At 35.6% G+C, this 24,634-nt stretch overlaps 1 protein-coding gene across 1 annotated transcript; it reads right to left on the bottom strand.

Annotated features, from left to right (window-relative positions):
* Window positions 1-2,170: 2,170 nt before the first annotated feature.
* Window positions 2,171-11,814, bottom strand: LOC131331413 (protein DETOXIFICATION 27-like). The gene is made up of 8 exons (XM_058365338.1): window positions 11,319-11,814; window positions 8,371-8,912; window positions 6,465-6,551; window positions 5,485-5,541; window positions 4,010-4,248; window positions 3,798-3,916; window positions 2,620-2,709; window positions 2,171-2,508 (listed from the first exon to the last, which is right to left on the bottom strand). Exons 1-8 carry the CDS (start codon window positions 11,643-11,645, stop codon window positions 2,443-2,445), a joined length of 1,527 nt encoding a protein of 508 aa, XP_058221321.1. The 5' UTR covers window positions 11,646-11,814; the 3' UTR covers window positions 2,171-2,442.
* Between the last annotated feature and the right edge of the window lie 12,820 nt (window positions 11,815-24,634).

The following is a 24,634-nucleotide window of genomic DNA, read 5'->3' as shown; positions in this document are numbered from 1 at the left end:
GCATTAATCTTGATCCAATTAGAAAAAATATACTTTTCTTTTCGAATTTTATACTTAAACCTCTAATTTCGTCATGCGTTATATATGGGTTCTATCGACAAATTGAAGACAATATTACTTTTAAAATTGTGAATAATAGATAAAGAATAATGCATATAACCAATAGTTTAGCCATTTAAAAATTTGAACATTATGCATTGGAGAGTTTCAATTGGTAAGTGGTGGCTTTTTTTTTCATTAAACATCTCATAGGAGGTGGAGGAAGGGAGCTGCATAGGAGGCGGCACAAGAGGCTTCGTGTCTGAGAGATGGTGGTGGACGTGACAACTGGAGGTGTCAAGGAAATGATTGAGTTTGGGCATGTCTTTTGTTTTCTGTGAGAGGGATTTAGCACTAAGGAAACGATTTGTGTTTTTCGAGAGAATTAGAACCAGGGAAATGATTGGGTATGGGCATATTTTTGTATGTGTTGGTGTAATCTGTAATGCTTAAGAAGAGAAATAATATTGTGTTCAAAAATTGGAACAAATAACCTTATTTGTGTGATTTTTTTTTTTGGAAGATACAAAGATGAGACTATCACATATAACGTTACCTGTTTATTTGTTCGGGAGAGATAAAAAATAATAAATTTGTATGAATATCCATAAATCTGAGATACTCCGTAATAAAGAGTATAGATTGGCATATAACACTCAATTTGGAATAATATTGTGATTATACAGAGTATATATTTGGATAGATAACTCTGTATATGAGGTAATAAAATATAGTATATATTTGAACAGATAACCATATTTGTTGTTTTTATTGAGATTATATATTTAGTAGAGATTACCTTATCCTTTAATATAATTGGGATAATAAAACTGTATTTATTTAAAAAATAACCATATCTGTTGGTTTACTAGATCATGCAGAGTAAATATTTCGCAAAGATATTCTTGTTGATCTTTTTGAAAAATAGAGAGTATAACTTTGAACATATAACCAAATTTGTTGGTTTATTGCAATTATAAAAATTATAAAAACAAAAAAAATTTCAAAAATATGGATATAGATGGAGGTGTGTTTTAGTTTGGAGACACATATAAAGAATGTATATAAGGTTATTTGTGTGCTTTGTGTTCACACATATAACGTTATCTGGTGTGTTTGAATTTTTTTATTAAAATGATAGTAACACATAAAAAGTTATATATTTATTTTGTGTCACACATAGAATGTTATTTATTTATAGTTATTTGTGTGACAAAGTAATAGGTTATTCGCTTGTTTTTCAAGTGGCCTTATATGCTTTTGTTATTTGTGGATTATTACATAAGGAATTTTTTTATTTATTTATCATAATCTGGTCAAAGACCAGTCTAATTAATCAAAAGTTAGTCTGGTGCACCGTAGCCTCCGGGGTTCAACCCCACAAGAAAATTTTCCACTCTTTCATCAACCCCCAGATTTTTTTTTATGAAGGTCAAGAGGGTAATTTCACCTACCAACTCACATAGACAATAACTCCAGATTAGTACACAAAAAATTGGTTTGTGGAGTCGCGCGCTCTCTACAATATCTTAATACTCATTTTTACTTCTTTTTTCCTCCAGAGTGATGCATTCTCTTCGTCTCACTCACCTCTACCTCCCTTGTTGCATAAACCTTCCTCTCGCATCACCATGGCTGCGATAGAAATACCTGCACAACCACCATGGCAGCAGCTATGGGAGCTGCCACCGTTTTCTCCATCGTCATCCAGAGAGAAAGAGAGACCATCAGACCAATGCTTTGCACGTGCGCCAAATCAGTACACAACGCTCCCGAGACTGGCGTAATGAAGGAGAGGCGCGCGGACAGGGCAATTTCGTCAATTCAAGGAGACGCTAAAACAAATTTATTCATGGACTCTATACCTTTCGGCTACTTAGCTTGGGCTCAGTATTCTATTGGGCCACTTTTTTGGACTGGAGGCCAATTTTCCGTTCAACGACAATCCAACGGGCATATGAGGCACCGTGGGAAGCACGAGCTGCACATGTAAAGCCTGTCCGGTTGTAGGCCTTTCACCGCTGTAATCAGTAACTATTTCAATGTAGTATTCGATCTGCTTGCATAATTACCTGCTGATTCTCAACTTCTTTCAAACCTTAGATAAATATCATTACAGCAGCAACTAATCTTTACTGTTCTAAACCAAAAGTTATTTTATGCAATTACGAATCAACAATGGGCCGCATGACATTTGTGCTGTGCACGAAGTGTTTCACCTAGTACATTTCTAAAAGAGCCGCTAGCAGAGGGAATAAATACCCAGTAATCTGATCGGGAAAAAAAACCCGATATACTAACAAACTTAATATAACGACAACAAAAATGAACCACCTCGTAGTTTTGAATTAACCCCGATGGAGTGGTAAATTCTATTTGCTCAATCTCAGGTTCATCGGAAAGCTATGATTCACTATCCGTTTTGGGAGGAGTTGACCACTTTCGTACACGCATAGTAGCATTCTCAGCCTGCAGTTCACCCATTAGGAGGGGAAATTTGTTTCAAGATCTATATATATAAGTACATAAACGGATGTAAATCAAATGGTTAACAAATTGCAATTCAATAAGTAAAATTACCTCCTTTTCCCAATTGCACATCATAACAATGATCGCCAATATTACTGTTTGTACAAATGTTCCCCCGAAGATCATCCCTTCCCAGATGCCCTAATATTTGTCCAAATCCATTATCCAATAAAAGTTGATAATTTGATTATAAGGACATGGAAGATAATAATTTTTTGATTTAATTTCAATTAAGTACAAGTAATTTTATCCTCATTTTGTTTTGAACATTTTTTTGTTTCTTGGCAGGAAACTCGAGGTTTTGAGTTCCTTTGAAATTTTGTTGTTAGTTTCACGAAGTTAAAATTGCGGAACTACCGCACCTCTTTCGTACCATTTTTTCCTTGAGCTCTCATACTTTTTGAAAATACACAAAACTTGTTCGACGTGCTTTTTTTTTTCAAAACTTATTTTCTGGAGAATTTTTAAAACTGACCATTGCGCAGAAAAACACATTCTCAAAACTACTTTTCCTTAGTCTAATGTGTCGTGAAAACAACAAATATTCCTATTTTTCAAAGTACTTTTTGAATCGCATTCTGCCATTTTTTTTTTTATAACTACAATAAAAAGAGGGAATTTGCTCAAGACTATTTAGTTGTAGTAAGTACACACTACAACAAATTATACAATTGCTGACAAAATTCCCGACTAAAAATTTACTTTAGCCGACTAAAAATTTTTAGTCGGCAAATATATTTCCGACTCTCATTCATTGACTAATCTTTTTTTTTTATCGGCAAAATTAAGATTTATTAAAAAACGGGGGAAAAGGGGAAGGAAATCCAATAGAGAGTTGGACAAAACACCTTAAGGGCAAAAGCCCGGAACACTTAAGGGTCCAAACAAATAAGCAATAAAGCCCGACCCTAAACCCAGAAAAAACAAAGAAGCCCAAAATACACCCAAATCCTGCCCAAGCCCAAAATTCACCGACTAATCTTGCCGACCAAATCTGTAGTTTGGAAAGGCTTTTGCTGACTAAAAAGGTAACATTAGTCGACTAAATCGTTAGTCGGCAATTGTGTTTTTTCTTGTTGTGACAATGGGTCCTTCACATACAGAGCATATCCCTGTTCCAACATGGTTTGTTTTATCTAATAAAATGTTTCCTATAATAATGAACCAAAAGGAGACAGAGGGAGAGAGAGAGAGAGAGAGAGAGAGAGAGAGAGGAAGAAGATACATACCTTAACTCCCAAGTCAAATACCCAACCCAAAACTACTCCAAGAGGAACCCCAACAAGGTAGTAGCATCCCAAATTTAGGTATGCAACCTTCGATTGCCATCCAGATCCAACAGCCACCCCTACAAAAAATAAAACACATAATTAAACATACGAAGAAGTAAAATTAAACTGTTCGAACAAAATGGTTTTAAATTCGAATATAAGCAATTCACCAGAAAGGACTGGTTGGACGCTGTTAAGAAGAATGGTGATGGCCAAGAGTAAAGAAAGACTATCCACTGCATCGAGGACATCTGTGCTAGATGTGAAGATCAATGCTATCTGGTGATGTAACATCATTATCAGTGCGCAAAAGAATAAGCCGATAATGGTGGATTGTACCACGGATACTATTGATGCAAATCTAGCTGCTTTTCCATTCCCTGCGCCTAGCTCATTCGCAACCCTTACTCTGTATATTTCATCATGATATAAGCTTAGCAAAACAAGTTTTATGTATCCCATGTAATTTATACATCTCACAATTACGCGACAAACTTTTATGATTTATATTTATCTAATGTTAACAACAAATTTTGATAGATTTACTTTACGACGTCTTAACTTTATGGTAGGCCAATAACAAAAGGGGTAATAACCCCCAACATTTTCGTTTCATCTCTTCTTCCTATATGTACAAAATGATATGATCTCAACTTGAAAAACACACTATATAGTTATCATTCCGATACACCATCTTTGGATGGACCTTTTCCAATAGCCCCGTTATGATTTTGCTTCGATCTAGGGGTTTGGGATTGCAGTATGCGAAGAGTTTTTCGCTGAAAGTTATAGTTGAACCCTTCGAGCTTGGAGATATAAGCCTTTACTTGTTGCCTTGCTCTAACTAATTAATGAACCGTTTTGTTTGGTAAAGATGAGATCTTTTCAAGAGAAATTAAAAAATAAAGGTCCCAAATATAATAATCTCTCTTCTATTTTATTTTTTTTTTGGCCAATCAATAGCTTGATTTTATTCATCATATACGACAATTCATGGAAATCAACATTTCAATGTTAACTTTACACTGAACTTCGTATATATTTGAATGCATCTATTTACCCTAAAACAAACAAAAATGGGAAAAAGACTACTTAACCTTTAAGAAACATAAAATAAAAGTAAAAAAAATGGATTCTTAAGGTTACCAAATTGGACTTCTTTACAATTACATCATTGTCGTCAAGAAAGGATACAACAAGTGGATGGTTGTGGCAAAACATGAACTTTCCGTGTTTCTTTTGCTTTAGTGAACTTTAAACGAAACGTTCAATCTTTTGCCAGGAGACAAATAAAAGTAGGAAAATGCTTAATGCGGAGGATAATACGTAAAATATGTAATAATATCTAATAAAAGTATGTTAATAGTTGTAAAACTGTATTAATATTGGTGATAAGTGTATTAATATCCGAATTTGTTCGAAAATATTAAAGATGTACTTTTTTTTATTAGGCCTTGAACACTAAAAATTGCTGGGCCGGCCCTGCCACTTAGTCATCTCATCTATTGGTCGTTGTTTGTTTTTTTCCCGGACGTTTGACTTTCCTATCTTTTTCATCAGTCAATTACTCATTATAAGTGGCAGGCCATCGCAGAAGTCGTAGCCATCCAACGAAGAAAAAGAGGGTGGAAAGGAGCATATGTACCCTGTTCCGGCGAAGAAAGCTAAAGGAATCATCATTTCCCAACCATTGATGCTCATACTGTCAAATCAAAACCAAACACATTATTGATAAGAAAATCCATACCATAGGTATAGTTTTTCTATTTCTGGGCCTTTTTTCCGGGCTTACATTAATAATCCAATCCATTAGTTTTGTAGAGCCAATCCTAGACATCGGCCACGTCGAAAATCAGATTTTTCGGATATCATTTGTTATGATTTTTGGAAGAATATGCGCTCAACTGAGTTTTGGCGTGACTAATGTTCGTGTCAAGCTCTAAAATTAAACGGATTCCATCATCGAAGTGGGTCTTCAGAGGGTACACAAACAAGAAATCTGGTCCGTGCATTTCATTTCAATGGACCGGAGAGAATCCATGTCCATTATCATAAATTAGCCAATCCACGTAGCGTGAAAGAAGAAATCGTTTTATCTGTTGAACTGCTTTAGCATAGGCTAGTTTGGACCAAATAATCAATTTTCTTTTTTTTTTTCTCTGATTAAATTTGCTTGAAATTTTTTTGCTTTTTTTTTCGTCAAAAGTAAAATTTGAAAAGTAAAAATAATAAGAGAAATCTAATTTTATCTTTACTACATTTGATAGATTTTTTTTTTCCTCATTGAAAGAGAAATTTAAAAAGAAATTTTTTAGACCATAAACATAAAAAGTTTAGCTCGGGACAAACATAAGTTAAAAAGACAACTTTCCTGTATTGTATTTTTTGTCTTAAATTTTTTTTAAGTCTAGTGCTATTTAAATTTTTTCTTGATTGCTCTCACCGAGACAAATAAAAAGTTAAATATGTTGACCAAAACTAAAAGAAATTCACTAACAACGAAATTATTCACGGAATATAAATACTTTAGTCCAATACCACCTCAGTTTTCTCCTCTCACCTCTTTTAATACAGTAGCAAATTAAATGAGAGAGGTAAATTTTTAAAAATAAATATTGTACATACCATATAGACAATGCATCCACAGCTAGAGTAGCATCTTTCAAATTCCCGGTCATCACTATCAATATTCTGTAGTACCAGTTTTCCAAGCTGCACCATAAATCACGTAAGGAATTACTTACCATTAATTTAAATCATTGAGAGCTAACCTATTCTACAATAGGATGACGTACTGCAGCATCTAACCATAGTGCTTCAATTTACAGAGGAAATGAAGAAAAAAATTATATTATTAAGGAGGACGGAAAAAAAGATAGAATTAAGTTCGAAAATACATAGGGACATTGAATTGAATTATAAGTTAGAGTGTGTTTGGCTACAATGGGATAAAAACAGTGATAAAGAGCTAGATGAGGATTGTTTCTACCAATGGATGAACATGGAGATGACTAGATCACGAGGGGGAGAGGGCGAAAACTGATACCACGTAATTTTCCCATGATATTAGATAAGCTCCTGTAAGTAGAGGTGTCAAATGTGTCGTATCATGCATGTCGGTCGTGGCTTAGTTATTTTGTACATAATTGTGCTCTGTGTCATACTTAGCTCTACGGTCGTGACTATCTATCTGCCTAAGAGTACTGTGTTCGTGATTATGCAGACCTAGCTAGCTAGAGCTAGTAATGGGTAACAATGAAAATACTATAGAAACAAAAAGTACCAATAGATCATATTTTCTGGAGCGTTCAAACAAAGAAAATAAATATTGTTCTGAAGAATAGTGCAATTAATAAATTGGTCCCCAATATCCTTAACGTCGCCCCTCCTAGTCTGCAATCGAACGTGCCCGCCCTACCTGTAACATTCAATTGAAGTAGTTGCCATTAATTCATGCAACCAATTCGGTTCGGACATATGCATCGATCCAAAACACTCGATCTGCTTTGTCCACTTGCATCGGGTTCTCAAAACCTTTCTCTCTCAACACGTACAACTTTCAATAAATTTTCTTGCCATTGATTACCCTCGGCTAGGGCCGTAAATGAGCCAAATCGAGCCGAATTCTGTTCAATTCGAGCCTGAACAATTTGGCTCGAGTTTGGCTTATTAACATTTTTTAAAGCTCGGGTTCGGCTCGATCAGGTTCGTTAAGGAACTAGTTTGGTTTGAGTTCATTAAGGTACTAGTCTGGCTTGAGTTCGGCTTGGTCGGATTCGTTTAGGAAAAATTATTTGTGAATTTCCTAATTTCCATGTGGATATTCTTCCTTTGACCGGACGAAGAACAGAAAAATCGTCTGTGGTACGCGTAAATTAATACAGAGGACGAAGAACAGAAAAATCGTCTGAGGTACGCATAAATTAATACAGAGAACCATCACCTTCGATCCAAAAAAGAAGATGGGACTAGTGGAAAATACTCCCGTTATTTTACATATTCACGTTCATGCATATAATTATATACTGTACGTATTATACACGCATGTGTATATATTAATATATGACTACGTAGGAAAGTTATGTGGTGCTTATGAAGTAGTGCCACATGATCATTACCACTTTCTTAGTAATTTTTTGCGATAATTATGAACGTTTCCGAATCAATTTACTGGCACACCTCGAAAAATACTAGGGCAACCATCCACTCATCATGGTTCTTTAGACTAAGTGTATGAACCTCACATTAAAGTATAGTGATAAAAGGACCTACATTGGCATATCGGCACAACTTGAAAGCTGTTTAAGGACACTGAATAAACAGAAAGTTTATCCTCATTGCTTCCCCCACGGCTCTCAATTTCACCTTCTGAAAGAGTTTTGGACAGTCGATCCGGATTTTAAAAGACTCTTTCGGATCATTGATTGCTGAGACAGACAGTAAAATTGAACGCTGCAGTAGGGGAGCGGTGGGAATAGTCTTGCCCTGAATAAAGGCTCTACTATGTAGGGAAAGGATAGAAGAAGTTTACCAGAGCATGACACCAGAGGCAGCAGAGAGCTTGACGAACTCCCAAAGTCCGGAGAAGGCTTCCATGGAGAAACCAGACCAAGTATCTGGGCATCCACCCAAAAGAGTATATCCCAACAGCCCAAAAAACGTCAGCCACCACGACACATCCAAAGTCACGGCGGCGCCCACCACTCCAAACTCCAACCAGTATATGAAAACCCAGCTAATCCCCACGTGTATCACCAAAACCACCAACGAAACCCACGCCAGCACCGCCGTCCTCAGCTGGCTCTGAAGAAACCTCTGCACCGGAAACAAGAAGGCGAAGTTGAAGTGGAGCGGAATCAACCACAAGGCCACCAACCCGGCTTCCTCTGCCACGTCTTCGGTTTGTCCCAGGAGCTTTAACAACGGGGTTGCGAATACGTAGAGGGGCAGTAGCAAGAAGCAGCACAGGAAGAGCACAATCCACGACCTTTGCATGTATATGCCTAACATGTGGTACCTCTTGGCTCCGAAGGCTTGCCCACATAAGGTCTCTAATGCACTAGCCATCCCCAACTGATTGAGATATACGCACAATGAGGAAGGGATCCGAAAACAAAGCATAAACACAATCAACAGAACAAATATTATTTGGTATCACTGTTTTTGAATTTGTTCTTATTTTCGAAGCAAATACAGAGACTGTTATTTAAGTATTTTTCTGAAGTATCTGTAAGGGTTTTTTGGTTGGAAATATTCGATAGAATTCTGTAAACTATAATAACCGGAGACAACACCACAACAATAAAACATTGAGATAATTATCTAAGTACAAAATTAGGAGTTTAAAAGAAAATATATGTGGATCGAATCATGCGTAAAGCATTGTCTTAAGAAAAAATATGTACCCACTAGTACTGAATTGTGTGACATTTCAGTCTCAAGATAAAAAAATCCCTAGAAAGATTTATGCGCAGCTAAAAATTTTCCGCGAACCAAGAACCGTCTGTGTGCTCAAAGTATATGGTTTCATCAGAAAGTAAAATACAAAACTGGAAGCAGAGTGTATATTGGTCTGTTTGGTTTGTTGTAGGAGACTGTGTATTGGTACTTTCCATTCTCTGTTTTCTCATTTTTGAAGAAGAAGCACTCATGCAATTTTAAGGTCCACGTACGTAAGTAGATATAGTACTTAGGCCCCGTTCAGTTAAATAAGCTAACTGGCTTATTTTTTTGTTCTTATTCAATTTTTTTTCTTATTTATTAGTTTTTCGTCAATTTTTTAGGGATCATCATCATGACAAGAGAAATCTAAAAAGTAAAAAATTATGATCGAAACCTAATTTCTTTGAATAAAGACAAAAATAAGCCAATTTTTTTGTCTTTATTAAAAAAATTGGATTTCGAATATAAGTTTTTACTTTTTAGATTTCTGTCGTCATGACGATGCAATAATTTCCAAAAAATTAACGAAAAACTAACAAATACAAAAAAAAATTGAATAAGGACACAAAAAAAAAAGCCAATTGGCTTATTTAGCCGAACAAGACCTTAATGAAAGAGTGGTCCATTAGTACTATTTACTGCCAAAAGGGTGGGAATTCATGGATATGGCTGATAATAAAATAAATGAGGATGGAAGCTCCTCTCCCAAGTCCCAACAGCAAACAATTAAATAAATGTGCACATATGGAGTGTTTGAGAGCCTACTTTTTATTTTTAGCTTTTTGTCTTTTTGTCTTTTTAGATTATGGTCAGAATGTGTTTTGAATATGGTAGGAGTGTTTGGAAGATATGTGCAGAATATATTTTGGAACAGTGCTAGTGTTTGGTAGATGAATGATGAAAATGAATTATAGGTTGGTTTTTTACAATATTGCCCTTGTTAAAAGATTATGAATAATGTTTTTTCCATTTATTTATAAGTTAGTATTTAAATGAAAAAAATTGGTTATTGCGGTTTAAAAATATCCCATAACTTTGAGTTATAAATATTTTTATTTGGTAATTAAAAATATTACCATGTAAGTAATATTTGAAATAAGAAAACCATTAACTTCATTTAACGAACTGAAAAAAAAAAATGCACACATTGCCAACATTACACAACTACTTCAGGAGAAGAAAAAAAAGGAGAAAAACAAAAAGGAGAAAATGGAAAAAGTGAAGTCCAAACTGCATGTACAAGATAAGGCTGAAAGAAGGGTAAAATTGGTAATACATTCATTTAGGTAGGGCAATTTGGTCATTGAATAAAAAAGGAGAAAATGTAAAAATGGGAAAAGTACCTCCGGACCAACTTCTCACTTTTGGCCTCTAACTCCAAAAATGGTGAATGAGTTTTCAAAAAAGTTATTCCAGAAGTAGCTCCCCAAACACTCAAAATAGAAAAAGGAGAATCTGAAAATGGGAAAAGGAATGAGCCAAATACCCATAATAGTAAAAGAAAAACTGATATTAAAAGAATCCAAAGCCATGTTAAATTATATGCCAAAATTTTAAATTAATAACATATACTATATAACATTTTTTTAATGTACTTCTTGTGGAGACTTTATGCTTCGAAAGTTCTCTTAACTCGTTAGATTATATTAAGTGATTAAGCATTTCATACCCAAACAATGTAAGATTGCATTTTTTTTAACACTTTCATACTTGAAAATCTAAAATAAGACTCATGGTGTATTCCACTAATTGAAATAAATACTTATTTTTTGAATTAAAAATAATGTATTGTGAGAGAATTATCAATCTCATAAAATAAAAAATAAGTATTTAAAAAATAAGAATCTTAGCTGAACGGGCAGTTGAAATGTTTATGAAATCAATCTGAGAACAAATTCTGACCCTTCAATTTTCCACATCTTAACCATATAAACATGTTTTTTTTTTTCCAAATAAAATGAACATTATGGGATACTCAATATTGAAATAGCATACTAAAATTGAGAAATCGATATCAATGAGAGAAATAAAGGGTACCAGGAGGCCAAAATTGAAGCCGACGATGACATTGTTAGCAATGGAGAGGGAAGCGAGTTCGAGGTCTCCGAGGTGGCCGGCGAAGGCTATGGTGATGATGTTCATTGAGAAAGTGGCGACGCGGCTGAGGATGGAGGGGCCAACTATATGCCATAGCTTCTTTGATTCAATCCACACCTTTGACTTGAGGTCTAATTTCTCCCTGTAATCTTCTTCTTCTGGTTGATCGGTTTGGCCTTGCGCCACGCCGTTTGAAGGTGAAGTAGAAGTACTGTCTACCAAGGGCTGGTTGAGTTCTTCTTCATCGTTCCTATTCACCGACACCATCGTGTTATATATATTGTCGTCCTTGATCGGGAAAACTGATCAGAATCAATTTCTCAATATACTCATATAATATGAGAGAGAGAGAGAGAGAGAGAGAGAGAGAGAGAGAGAGAGAGAGAGAGAGACTCAGATGAGCCCTTTTATTAATCTCAAGACTTGAACAAAGATATTAGTAAAAGGAGCAAACGGCATGGAAGAAAGGAAGAAAAGAAGAAAATGAATACAACAATGGTGGACCTATAGGGGCCGGCGCCTGCCCCTACCAAAATTTAAAATATTTTATTCTGTTCATTCCATAATATTTGTTGCTCCGGACAATGAGGACGTAAAAATGATAGTAAAATTTTTGCAAGAAAAATTCAATTTATTTTTTCTATAACTTATTAGATTTCAATGATTTCTTTTGATTTATGAAAAAAAAGTTTGAATTTTTTTTGAAAGAAATGTATTAAGTATTTTTTAATTCTCGTTTTACAGACCAGACAAATATTTTTGAACGGAGTGGTGTGCAGCACCACGAATGATCAAGAAGCTTTGCTTCGTATAGTCAGTCTTTTGTTTTTATGGTCTACAATTCCCTCGACTTACGGCCCCATTGGTTCCCCAAGAACACTACAAGTTTTGTGGCGAGCACTTAAATATGCGTCGGTGGATTCTTGATAAGTGCCGAAATATTGATATTTTAGCTCTTCAAATTACACTTGTTAGTTATTTATATTAGTTATCCGATATTTATTTTGCTTTTATTTTATTTATAGGTTGATCGAGCTCATTGCCCAAAATATTGGATAAAAAGAAGAGTTTAATAAAGTTTGGGGTTAAAGCGCAGAATGCTTCAAAGTTGAATTGTTAATTTATTAAAGCATGAAGTTAAAGGGGGCTGAATGTAATTAATGCTTGAAATCCTATATAAGCAATGGAAACCTACTGACTTCGGCAGTCAGTTCTGGACGGAAAAAAAAGGAGAGTTCCGCTGGAAAGAAAAAGAAAACCAGAGGCTGCGATGATTTTCTATTCGATGGTCGGCTAAACTCGTTTCTAGGGTGTAGATGAAGCTCGAACTCTGAGTAACGATGTTCATATTTTGATTCAGTGTTTTATTATTCGAATCATGATTGTATGACTTTTAAGGATTTATTTATGATATTACTTCTTTTCAGCAAATCTTGTGTATGAAATCCTAGGTTTTATACACGTTCATACAATAGTTTTAATTGTTTTATGATAACCGATTGGATGGATTATACTACGTAAGACGTGTCGTGCCGATGAGACGATCCGTACTTTAATTTTAATTTGAGACGGATCGTGCTAGTAAGACGATTCGTGCTAGGCGGAGATGGTCCATGTCGATTGGTGATTCATAAATTATTTTTAGGAGATATCGCTAGGGCTTGCAATCCTACGGTATCCGGATTGATTCGAATAGTTGACCTGTAAACATATTTAGGTTACGACGGGGAAGAGTGGATTCGAAACCCTAGAACTTTTTCCCATCAATTCTTTCCCTGCTTTTCTATCGTCTTTAATTTCAGTTCAATAGTTTTAAGAAATCAACAATCAATCAATCTTTTTCTTGGATTAATATAGAAATTAATTGAAATAACTGCAACGCAGCCTTATAATCCTTGTGGAGCGATACTCGGAATACTTATCACTATTCATTTGAGTAATAGTAATTGTTTCGTGTTATTAATTATTTTTGGTACGGAAACGATTCGACCATACTGAAAATTTACTATTCGCAATCTGAACTATTTTGAAAGTTTATCGAACAATAAATATCTGTAAAGAGAAAGATTTCTATATAGAGCAACCCATTTTGTTTACGGCGCTCAATCACGTGTGTCAGAAAGTATTTTGGATGGTCCAAATTTTAAAAAGACTCTTCGCTAAAAAAACCATTGATTGTCGAAACAAACGGTTAAGATTCGCAAAGCCGTGAATAATTTTCTCTCATCTGTAAAACTAATGATCAATATAGGTTTGTCTTGCCACTTTCTTTTAAAATTATACTAAGCATTCATTTTTGTTTAATAATAAATATTGTTCGATCAATGATCAATTTTATTTTTTTGAATGATCTACTCAAAGAAATTCTACAAAGTACCAACCGTATGGTTTGGATCATAGCAGTAAGATTTCAGTTAAGCCTATTGAAGAGCACTACACCGCCGTAATGCAACAGTGCATGAAAAAAAAAAAAAACCTATTAAACTTTCAATAGTCCTATAAATTTTTTTGGCAGTAGGAGTCGAACCTATAAAGTCGAAAATAAATCTTTTATTTGTTGAGTTATTGACATACTCTCACTTGAACAATTTCAATTCTTAGAGTTTGTCTTAGCCTTTCATTTTGATCCTTGATGGGTTCAAATATTCTCGGGTGACCACATTTGTAACAATATTTTGGATACTATATATGTTAGTTGCCATGCGCTTCGTTACCTTAACATAGGGAGATTTAAAAAAGAAAAAAGAAAAAAGAGAGAGTATGTTTTATGTCATTGCAAATTCATACGTTAGTGTTAAATACTCCTACTTCTGCCGTCCAATTTCGTTTGTTGAGTCTTTGAATTTTTAATGTTCCTAATTGTTTGTGCATTTTGAAAAGTTTAAGAACAAAATCTAGAATGTTGCAACTGCAACTTGATCAATTGAAGTGTAATTTTTAAGAACTTTTTAGTGTAAGGGAAGAATACCCAAATGCAAGTGGGAAGATTCAAACTCTAAACCTTCTAGTGAGATGAATTTGGGTTGATCATTTAATATGAACGATGTCGAAATCTTACATAAGAAGAATTAGTTGAATAGATCATCAATATCCATCTGGACTAATTTTTTTTTTTTAGAACAATGTAATTGAATCTTAATTCCTTCATAATCAATATTTGTGGGAAAAATTAGGGAATCAGAAGTCATGGGAAAAAAAAGTTTTTTTCTTTAAAAAAAGTCACAGGAGAAGTTCAAGGAGGACTCTACTACTACCACTAGAAGTCACAATCGTGCATTTTATCTGAACCAAAGAACAAGTGGTTGCAAAGTGGGACTCTTAAATACTACTTCTTCTTTACGTCATTTGTGATGACCATACACTGTTGACCATAAAGTATTTCTAACGCGATTTCTCTAGAAAAGTTCATAAAAATAATTTCACACAAAATTATTAATCAGGCCGCCAGATTACAAATATACTCCAACAGAGAGCCCAAAAGTATTTCGGGGAGTCTTTTACGGAAGTACTATTCAATGCTCTTATAACACCGTCACGTGATGCTTCAGAAATTTATAGAAACACACATTCATCTATAATCCATAAACTTGCTCATTAAATCCACATAAACATGTGGTGGTGGAGGACTTTGATCACCACAGTCGGCCATGTTCGATTTGAATTTTGAAAGAGATTTTTTAAATTAATGAATGAAAAAATAAAAATAAAAAGAATTTATTGAAGATTATGTTCAGGAGTTTTGAGACTCCAAAATAAACGAGACAAGAGCACTTAACAATTTGGCCCTTTACAGGCTGTTCCTGTTTGGAAGCTTTAACAAGTGGACAATGAATGCTGTTTTAGTTAAAGGAATTACCTTACTTACCCGGCTGAAATTCTAGAGCATGTTTCATGTTTGGCGTTTGCTGCGTGGGGTCACATGTCCTAGTTGGGTTATATATGTCCCTTTGTCTTTTCATTTTTTTGTCAAACGAGAATATCTATATCCCTTGTCTTTTCGTACTGACTTACTAACCTTTAATCTAAGTACGTGATTTAAAAGATTAATCTTGAATAATACAATAGCCCGACGTGCCCCATTTTATTATATACCACATCGATTTCACACATGCATCTCACCGATGTGGGACAAGTGCCAAGATGGGCCCAGCAACATCCCTCTTATGGTCATAGTATAGAACTTAGTTGTGTACAGTATATCATCATGCTCAAACAATACACTAAAGATATCAATTGTAACGTTCCGCGCTAGCTAACTTCTTAACCCTTAATCTAACCACGAAATTTAAAAAGTTAACCTCAAGTTATACTACAGCCTGACGCGCCCCACATCAATTTCACACATGCATCTCACCAATGTGGGACAAGTGCCGAGATGAGCTCTCGTGGTTCAAAACAATATTGGGCGGACTAACTTATCTGATTTTATAAGTTATGAGAAAAAATTAGTTGTTCAGCTAAATAAGTCAAATGGTTTTTTTTTTTTGTCCTTATTCAATTTTTTTTTTCATTTGTTAGTTTTTTGTCAATTTTTTTTGTAAATTATTGCTTTGTCATGACGAGAGAAATCTAAAAAGTACTCCCTCCGTCCTATTTTGTTTGTCCGATCCACAAAACGAAGAAGTAAAAATAATATATTTTTTGCAAGAAAAATTTAATTTTTTTCAACAATTCACTAAATATCGATAAGTTTTTTTAATTTATGAAAAAAGTTTGGATTTTTGCTTAGAAGAAAAGTATTATTTTTAAGTCCTCATTTTGCGGACCGGACAAACATTTTGGGACAGAGGGAGTACAGAATTATGATCGAAACCCAAAACATTTTGAACAAGGACAAAAAAAAAAGAAGCCATTTGACTTATTTAGCTGAACAACCCATTATGATGTGAAAAGGAGAGGTCAACCGCCGGTTGGTGGCGTTGGCCAGTGCTTGACAAAATCCTAGTCCTAAAATAATGGGTTGCCCCAAGCGTAGGGCTAAGATCGATGTAGCACAATATCCGGTAAGACCGGAGTCGAATTTATAGATCTACGGTGATGTGTACTGACTTAAAAACTCGGGTTGTTACTATTAAAACTGGCTTTTAGGTAGCCACTCATTGTCGATTGGTTGAGATTAACTAAAAGCTAAGAAAATGTTTGGTATTTTCCAAATAATTAAAAAGAAGGTACGGTCATAGGGTTCATAGTACTCGCAACCAGTCCGGACTTATCTGCTCCATTCGTTGTTTTTGAAAACGTTCGAATTTAGAAAGAAAAAGATACCCCGAAAAATGCAAACCTTTATGGTCGCCGTTTACCCATGCGCGATGAAGAATGAGTTTTGGTCCCCCATTCTCCCGTTTACATGGGCTCCAACAATGTCCGGTTTCGTCTAACGGAAGGACTTTAATAACCTAAAATTGCCTTTTCATTTTTATTTCAAAACAGGAGCAAGACATGTCCGACTTGGCCACTGTGTGCTAATCACCCCGCGATCCTAACTATACGACTACTCACTATGCATTGAACAAGAAATGCGAGAAACCCTAATTTAAAACATGCTTCTAAATACGAAATAAACAAAAGATATGGATTAGACAAGTACCAAAGAACAATTTTAATTAAGAACGTAAATTAATACGGCTGAGAAAAAAAAAAGAATGTAAATTAATACGAGTTACGGATGGTATGTTTTTGAACAAAACTTTAAAAACTTCAAAAGAAACGAACTCCCGAAGCCTTATTCTTTTTCTGTTTCAGCCGTGAGCCCCAGAGGACACGTCAAGGTGGCGCTGTCTCTCGTTCTCCGTTTCTGCCTTCCAGAAGTAATCCCCCCCTCAAAACCTTTTGTTCTCTTTTATAAGTGCCGTAAACCCATGAGATAAAGAGGGGCCTCACTTGTCAACTACTGGGCCTCATATTTCACGTGCAAACCGAAAGGCAAAGGTTTATTGGCTGGCCCATGTCTCTTCATGTACTTCTTGATTTTAAACAATTCTATCGCTCCGAATTTCCGTAATGTTGGAATTTGATTGGGTGCTTCTCGTCATCCAGTATGAGTTTGGTCTCGTCTCTGAATCAATTGGATTGGCATCGACTTTGCGTAATACGATTTTGAGCTTTAGCTCCAAATGTTATCTATGTGCTCTGAGAGTCTTGAAACGCAATTAACAACTATCAAACCCCAAGTAATGCGCTAAATGAATATAACAAGCCTAAGTTAGGGGTAGAGGTGTCAAATGGGCCGTGCCGTGCCAGCACGGCCCGTTTAACTTCATGCTAACTGTGCTTCGTGCCGTGCCGTGCCGTGCCGGTCCGTTTCCTTTATTTACTTAAATCGTGTCGTGTCGTGCCGTGCCGTGCCGTTTGTCAATCGTGTCGTGCCGTGCCGGCCCGTTTGCCTAAATCGTGTTGTGCTGTGCCGAGCCATTTGCCAATCGTGCCGGCCCGTTTCTGAAATCGTGTCGTGTCATGCCGGCCCATTTTCTTAAATCGTGTCGTGTCGTGCCGTTTTCAATCGTGTCGTGTCGTGCCGGTCCATTTTCTTAAATCGTGTCGTGTCGTGCCGGCCCGTATTCTTAAATCATGTCGTGTCGTGCCATTTTCAATCGTGTCAAGATGTGCCGGCCCATTTACTTAATCGTGTCGTGTCGGATCGGGCCGAGCCGTGCCGTTTTAAGTCGTGTCGTTTTAGTCTGCCCTAACATGCGTGGGTTGACTTAAGACATAACTAATCTTGCATCAGACATGCAACCATTGTATACATTTGATTTTTTGGCATATTGGAAACTCAGCGACATTGGGCAAGGATAGAGAGATCCTTGCATTCACTGCATCCTCGTAAAAAACAAGGGATGAGTGTGTGTGTGTGTTTGAGAGAGAGAGAGAGAGAGAGAGAGAGAGAGAAGTTGCTATTCAACTTTGGTTGCCCCTTCTTTTTCCTTCTTTTTCTTTGAACGTCCTCTCTTTTTCCTCTAGCTTCCTACTTGATAAATCTTAGACAACTTTTTGGTTAGTATACAAACGAGTTTGGTAAATGGCTCAATCAATCTGCAATTGTGCTTTCAATTCTTTATTGTCACACATTTGAATAGTTTGAGGTGTTTTCTTAAAAAAGCTTTTACCGTTTTACACTCCTGCTAGTGCACAAGAATTATGTTAGGCAAAAGGTCTACACTCGATCTCAGAATATCATAATCACTTTGTAATTTGCAGAAGAGAAGAAGGAGAGGACAATTCACAATGAAATGAGAAAAATAACAATGGACGCTGCATTTTCATATACCATGGCACGCCAAAAAAATTTAACAATTAAAAAAATAACATATTACAACCCCTAATTAAAAAGAAATTATTGGTCTTAATGAAGTAAAATTTAACAATTAAAAAAATAACATATTACAAATGGTCCTATTGTCCTAGTCCAGGCTGTCCAATTAACTCTTATTTATATATTTTTTCCCTTATTTCTACAATGTATTTTTTTTCTTTTTTGTTTGACACTTTTTTTTTTATTTCTTGTTAGATTTGGGGTAAATAATATATGACTTTTGCACGTTTCCTTTCATATTAAATTACTCTTGCACCATAAATATTTTGATAAGTTTTTTTTAATTTTACTTGTTATCTTGTATTGTAATGTTAAATTTGCAAACCAAAGGTCCAAAGCCTATTTAATTTTACTAACAAAAACAAAACAAATATTTTTACCGAATAAAATTTGATAGTTTTTTAAAACATGATTTTTTAATAAATTATTTTTTTTTAAAAATTAAATATCTTAGTTGTTTACCTTTAAAAAAAGGTAAACAAATATTTTTTACCGAATAGAAATTGTTTAATTTTTTTAAAATTTTTAAAAAAAGAAGCCATTTGGCTTATTTAATTTTTTTCCCGTGCCTCATGCCGTGCCATGTCGTGCCCATGCCCGTGCTTTGCTAGAACCGTGCCATGCCGTGCCGTTCCTGTCCACTTTCCGTGCCCATGCCCGTCTACGATCGTGTTGTGTCATGCCATGCCAGGCCAACTTTCGTGCCGTGCCTGTGCTGTGCCGCCCACTTCTGTGTCCGTTTCGTGCCCCGGGCCCACTACAATCGTGTTGTGTCGTGCCGTGCCAAGCCAATACCGTGCCTGTGACGTGCCGTGCTGCCCTGTGCCCTTGTCGTGCCGTGCCGACACGGCCCATTTGACACCTCTAGTTAGGGGGCGTTAAATAAGTGTATTTACGTAAATAGACGTATTTACACACTTATCAGCCAGTCTTATGCAGATGAAAGGAGAGGTAGTATTATCATGTGAAAAGTAAGATGGAGTCGTTATAGTCCAAATCACCCAATTAAGTTTTCATGTGGTGATGTTATCTATTCATTCATGCAATTTCTCCATCTTTGGTGGTCCGTTTGTTTGGCAGGGATTGGATGCCTTAATTCCAAATTGGGTCGAAAAAACAAGAGACTCTCTCTTTCAAAAATGATAGCCGATGGCAGTAGCGTAGCCAGGAAGCAACGATAGTGGAGCACCTTTTAAACACACTTCAACAAATTTTAAAAAATGTAATAAGCAACACCAAAGTAATAAAAGAATGCTTGTACTAAAAATAATAGTAATAAAAAAGTTAACACATTTACTAAGAAAGATAGTAATTCCACAATCTATCAAAACAAATCAATTGTTTGAATTGTCTCAACGGATTAATTTTAATAGCAATTAGTTACACAATAACTAAAATATCAATATTCAGAAATCTTGATCCAATTAGAAAAAATATACATTTCTTTTCAAATTTTATACTTAAACTTCTAATTTCGTCATGCGTTGTGGGTTCTATCAACAAATTAAAGACAATACTACTTTTAAAATTGTGAATAATAAATAAATTATAATGCATATAACCAATGATCTAGCTATTTACAAATTTGGACATTATGCATTGAAGAGTTTCAATTGGTAAGTGGTGGCTTTTCTTTCATTAAACATCTCACTTTGCAAGTGTAGTGGAATTGTTGTAATATTTCAAATAAAAAATTGAAAATTAAATGATATACAAAATATATTAAAGTGATTAAACAAAAAACAATTTAAGAAGCCAATCTATAGGGAAAAAATACAAAATTTGAAGAAAAAAAGGAGTCTTTATATCCATCTCAAAGCAAATAGGCAATGAGTGGAGAGGTCTCAAATGTTATTAAGTGATCACCCATTCCACTCATAAGCAATGTGAAATTCTATTTTCTTAACATCCCCCTCACGTACAACCGCGTTTAAGGTCTGTCACGTGTGGCCACTTTTGGGTCCTATCATCGTGTAGCCTTTTTGCTGGTCTGGGTGGAACAGGCCTCTCTTTGATACTATGTAGAAATTTTATATCCATCTCAAAATCAATTGGCAATGAGTGGAGAGGGGTCCCAAATGTTATTAAGTGATCGCTCATTCCACTTCCAAACAATGTGGGATTCATTTCCTTAACATCCCCCCTTACGTGCAGCTGCGTGTAGCCTTTTTTTGCTGGTCTGTCATCGTGGGGTGTGGATTGTGAATTTTTTAAAATGTGGGGTGGAACGGTCCTGCTCGGATACCATGTAGACACTTTATATCCATCTCAAAACCAATTGGCAATGAGTGAAGAGGTCTCAAATGTTATTAAGTGATCACTCATTACACTCCCAAGCAATGTAGAATTCATTTCTTTAACATGCAGTGGGGGGTTATGCCCTCTCTCGTCCTCAAGTGGCCACTTGCCTATAGGGAATTAATAAGTTCTCTCTTGTTTTTTCCCCCTATATCAAGGTGTACACAGAACTATTTATGTGGCCTCGGCTTATTTTTACGATACCAAGCTTGCCTTTGTGCAAACAGGACCTACTCGAGTTGATCATAAAATAAGTAATTGTAATTCTATGTGGTCGTTCTTTTGAAAGATATAAACGGCAAGGCTTTCAAATATAAGAGAAAACAGAGTATTTAAATTGTTGGAAATATGTTTATGTTTTCCAAGCTAAACCCTTTTTTTTTTATAATTTAAATGTCTACTCGATCAAACAAAGTACTCAAAATCTAGAGATCATTATTTTAATAAGCGGGTGTCCGGGTGATCAAACTTATGCGCACCTAAATTGTAGGGATCTAATATGAATCTGGGCATTATTATGCACTTATGTCACCTTCAAGTACAAAATAAAACATCACAATTTTACTTTTTCTATTGTCTTATTCACATGCACTTATGTCAATCTTTTTTTTGGAAAAATATCCAAGAAAAAGTTAATTGCTAGCTTTTCCGATTTTTTCTTCAATATTTAGAAAAATTGTTGCATAAATGTCATAATTTTTTAATTTTTCGATTCCTATTATCAAAACGAACCAATAATCCATAAAAGTTTGGCGCAAAAATAAAAGCGCGGTTTTTTTGAATAAAGACAAAACAAAAAAGTCAAGTATTGTACAATTTTAAGCATAACTTCAAAAAAAAAATCATGAACTGACCATTTGGTAGATAGCCATTTTCAAAAGAATGTTAGGTTCTGCTAATGTCGCAAAGGGAATGCTAATGGGGACCTTTTCGGTGTATGTGAATCCGTATGCGGACGCAAATGATTAGTCGAAGTCTAAGATTGTTTTTCACGTTGTTAGACCAAGTACTGCTATATCCATTTTCCTAATTTGGTATCAAAAAGTGTAAATTTTTTTTTTTTAAATTTTGGCACTTCTTGATCTCCAGTGGTTGGTTCTATAATTTACAACAAAATAGTTCCATACTTAGGGCTGGTTTGCCTTTTTTTTTTTTTTTTTTTTTCCCGTCTTTGTTCAACTTTTTTCACTAGTTTTTCATCAAATTTTTTGTGGACTATTGGTTCTTTCGACTGAAAAAATCGAAAAAGTAAAAATTTATTATCTAAACTCAACATTTTTTTAACGATGTCTCGTGGATTATTGATTCCAACGACTTTCCGGCCATGGAATCTAGTACTTTTCATTTTTGACTTTTTAGTTTTTTGGCTTTTTGGGTTCTGGTCAGAATGTATTTTTGAATCTAGTAGAGTGTTTGGATGATATGTGCATAATGTATTTTGCAACATGATTAGTGTTTGAGAGATACATGCAGAATGTATTCTGTAAGTTCTTTTGTTAACCAATTAAAATGAAAAAAAGAAGAAAATGAGAAGTGAAAAAGCTTCTCTCCTCCTACTTCTTACTTCTCTTCTCTAAACCAAAAAACCGAGGACTCATTTTCTGAAAATGCATTCTCCCGACAGCAAGCCAAACATGCAAAAGCTGAAAATGGGAAAATGAGGAGTGGAAAATTAGGCGGCCAAACAGGCACTAAAAGTCTGCCATTTTACAACCAAATTCCCATCACCATTGAAACATGAGGTCGTATACTGGCTCTTTTTAATATTTGTAATTTATTTTTAAAGATAAATAAAATCCTTTTTCACTCTTTATAAAACCAATTTTCCATCACCATTGGACTTACAAGTTTTACAAGTTTCTCCCAACAAAACAACATTAATGGAGGCGGGGGGCTGCTGCCCCAAGGGGGCAGCAGCGTGCTGCTGTCCCGGGTTTCCGGGCCCACTCCGGTCTCGCTCCGATGATCGGAAACGTTCACTTTGTAAAGCTCGTCGAGTAGAATACGTATGCAAAAAATCAGCTCAATTGGATATCATTAAGTACCTGATCGGAGCCCAAATAACTCTCGGTCCATGGGTTACAGTGGATTTGATCCAGTGTTTCGGATCCATACTTTTTAAGATAAAAAGGTTCCGATCGATCAGGTACTTAATGATATCCAATTAAGCTGATTTTTTACATAGTTATTCTACTCGACGAGCTCTACAAAGTGAATGTTTCTGATCATCGGAGCGAGACCAGAGTGAGCCTGGATACCCGGGGCAGCAGCCCCCTGCCTCCATTAATTAGAAACCCAAAAATGAAAACTCACTACATACATACATACATACACACTCCGGTTCCCCTAAGGGATCCCGGAGGGAAGGTTGGTGCGGGACGCATGTATGAGCCGTTGGATTTAATCCAATGGCCAGGAGAAGAGAAGGCAATAAAAACGCGAGTAATTACACTTTCCCCCTTCTTTTCATTCCACGGCTCACGCTTTAGAGCATCTCCAATCCATACAAAATAGAGGATGGATGTAACACATTGAGGGGAGATTTTGTAATTTATTCCACTTTTTCTTCACTTTTTCTACTTTTTGGGAGAATCTTTGAGGGACCCACCGTCCTTTTTAGAGTTTGGTCCTCCAAAAGTAAATTTGGTCCTCTAAAAATGAAGGACCAAAAGTAAATTTGGAGTACAAATTTCCTCCAAACTCTAAAAAGGACGGTGGGTCCCTCAAAAATTCTTCCAAAAAAGTACAAAAAGTGAAGAAAAAGTGGAATAAATTACAAAATCTCCCCTCAATGTGTTACATCCATCCTCTATTTTGTATGGATTGGAGATGCTCTAAGAGAGAGAGAGAGAGAGAGAGGGAGAAAGACGCGATGCGAACCAGAGGAAGGGAAAACGAAGAAAGAAGAGGAGAAAACCCAACGCGACGAACGAAGACCCAACGACTGAAGGTCTCTCTCTCTCTGTGGTTCGAATATCTAATCTCTCTCTCTCTCTCTCTCTCTCTCTCTCTCTCTCACCAGATTCTGTAATTTCTGAACCAGCTAACCATGTTAGGTTTTTCTTTTCTGAACCAGTTTAGGGCTTTTTTTTTGTTCCATCACTTTTGTTCTGTTATGAGAAATTAGTGTAAAAAAAACCACATCCACGACGAAGATGGCAGTTCTGTTAGGGTATAATTAGGGCTTTTTGTTCTCTCTCTCTGTCGCGATCGATTTGTTCTCGTTCGATTTAGGGTTTCATTTCTCTTTCTCTATCTCTCTGTATGTCTGTGGGTATTATAATTTAAAGCCCGAATTGTATGATTTTGAAGCCCTAATTTATGGGTTGGATCAACAATTTCGAAACCCTAGCTTTTGTCCTTCGCTGATATGGGGTAGTGAAAAAAAATGGGTTTATGAACTAATTAAGACGTACATGGACTAATTAAGTGCCTCAAAATTCTCCCACAAGTTTATTTTGTTATGTATGTTGGAGATTGAAAAGAAAAATTCTAAAATGTCTGACAGGAATTCTGATTTGTGAGCTAAATTAGGCTAATGCCTTCGTTTACAGAATATCCTGCCGGTATGAGGTATCTGTTCTGATGCTATTTAAGATGTTTAGTCATTAGTGTTCCTTGTATGATCCATTTGACCATTTGTTTT

Source organism: Rhododendron vialii, chromosome 6a (assembly GCF_030253575.1).
Source record: "Rhododendron vialii isolate Sample 1 chromosome 6a, ASM3025357v1".
In the NCBI taxonomy this organism is placed as follows: Eukaryota; Viridiplantae; Streptophyta; class Magnoliopsida; order Ericales; family Ericaceae; genus Rhododendron; species Rhododendron vialii.
Note: the sequence above shows the minus strand (reverse complement) of the source record. Positions and strands in the feature narration are given on the sequence as shown.